This window comes from Sphaeroforma arctica (assembly GCF_001186125.1).
Source record: "Sphaeroforma arctica JP610 unplaced genomic scaffold supercont1.7590, whole genome shotgun sequence".
NCBI lineage: Eukaryota > Ichthyosporea > Ichthyophonida > Sphaeroforma > Sphaeroforma arctica.
Genome location: NW_014032968.1, coordinates 1 through 1,395, shown reverse-complemented (window position 1 = coordinate 1,395; position 1,395 = coordinate 1). Strand labels below are relative to the sequence as shown.

The 1,395-nt window shown below is 39.3% G+C and overlaps 1 protein-coding gene across 1 annotated transcript; it reads left to right on the top strand.

The window, feature by feature from the left end:
* Positions 1 to 206: 206 nt before the first annotated feature.
* SARC_16214 (hypothetical protein) lies at positions 207 to 377 on the top strand (the record flags this gene model as incomplete). The annotated part of the gene is made up of 1 exon (XM_014289677.1): positions 207 to 377. A coding segment is annotated over one exon (171 nt), but the record flags the coding sequence as incomplete, so codon positions are not given.
* Between the last annotated feature and the right edge of the window lie 1,018 nt (positions 378 to 1,395).

Here is a 1,395-nt window from a genome sequence, read left to right as displayed (position 1 = left end):
GTAATTTGAAATGCTACATATACTATATATATTTGATTTATTATTCATACTTGTAATACATACACGCGGAAAGCCGCAAGTTTGTGCAGTCTCCCGACTCTTTTATCTCAGATCGCCATCTACAATTATCCATCTCCACACCACCCTAAACTCCAAACCCTAAACCCTACGCCGTCTAATCCACCCCTCTGCCAATCCCTTTCCAGGCAAACCCAGGATTATCGCTGAGACCGGTGCAGGTCAGCATGGCGTTGCCACGGCAACCGCGTGCGCGTTGCTAGGGCTGGATCTGACTGTGTACATGGGCGCAGAAGACGTGGAGCGTCAGGCTCTCAATGTGTTCCGTATGGAGCTTCTTGGGGCAAAGGTGGTAGCAGGTGTGTGTAAGGATGGTGGGTGTGTGTGGTGGATCGTGGGTAGGATGTACTTGTGTGAATGTATTGTGGATGAACACAGGTACACACGCGTGTATACGTATGCATATACAAACACACTTACACATATACAAACACACAGGCTAACACACATACGTACATGTATACACATACAAGCACACTTACACACATACAAACACACTAGAAAACATTTTTACCAACATATAAATACACTTGCACACATACAAACACACTTACATATACAAACACACTAGCACACATAAAAACCACTTTTACACACACAAGCACACATTCATACATATATTTCCATATAAACACACTTACACACCAAGCACACTCACACACATACAAACACACTAGCACACATAAAATCACTTTTACACATATACAAACACACTTACGTACATGTATACACATACATACACACTTACACAACAAACACACATATACAGATACAAACACACATATACACATACGAACGCACTAGCACACATGAAAACACTTTTATACACATACAAACACACTTACGTACATATATACACATACAAAAGCACTTACACACCAAACACACTCACACACAAACAAACACACTAGCACACATAAAAACACTTTCACACACATGCAATCATAACAAAACTTTTCCACACATACAAGCACACTAGCGCACATACAAACACACTAGCACACATACAAACATGTATGCTAATCCGATTTTCAACCCTGTGTTCTGTCAGTGCAATCTGGCTCAAGGACACTAAAGGATGCGATCAACGAGGCTATGCGCGACTGGGTGACCAACATCGATACAACGCACTACTTAATAGGTATGTAACTACTTAGTAGGTAGGTAACTAATTAATGAATAGATAGTTAATAGATATATATATGGATATATATAATATATATACATTATACATATGTATGTCTATATATATATATATATATACACACACACACACACACACACACACACACACACACACACACATATATATATATA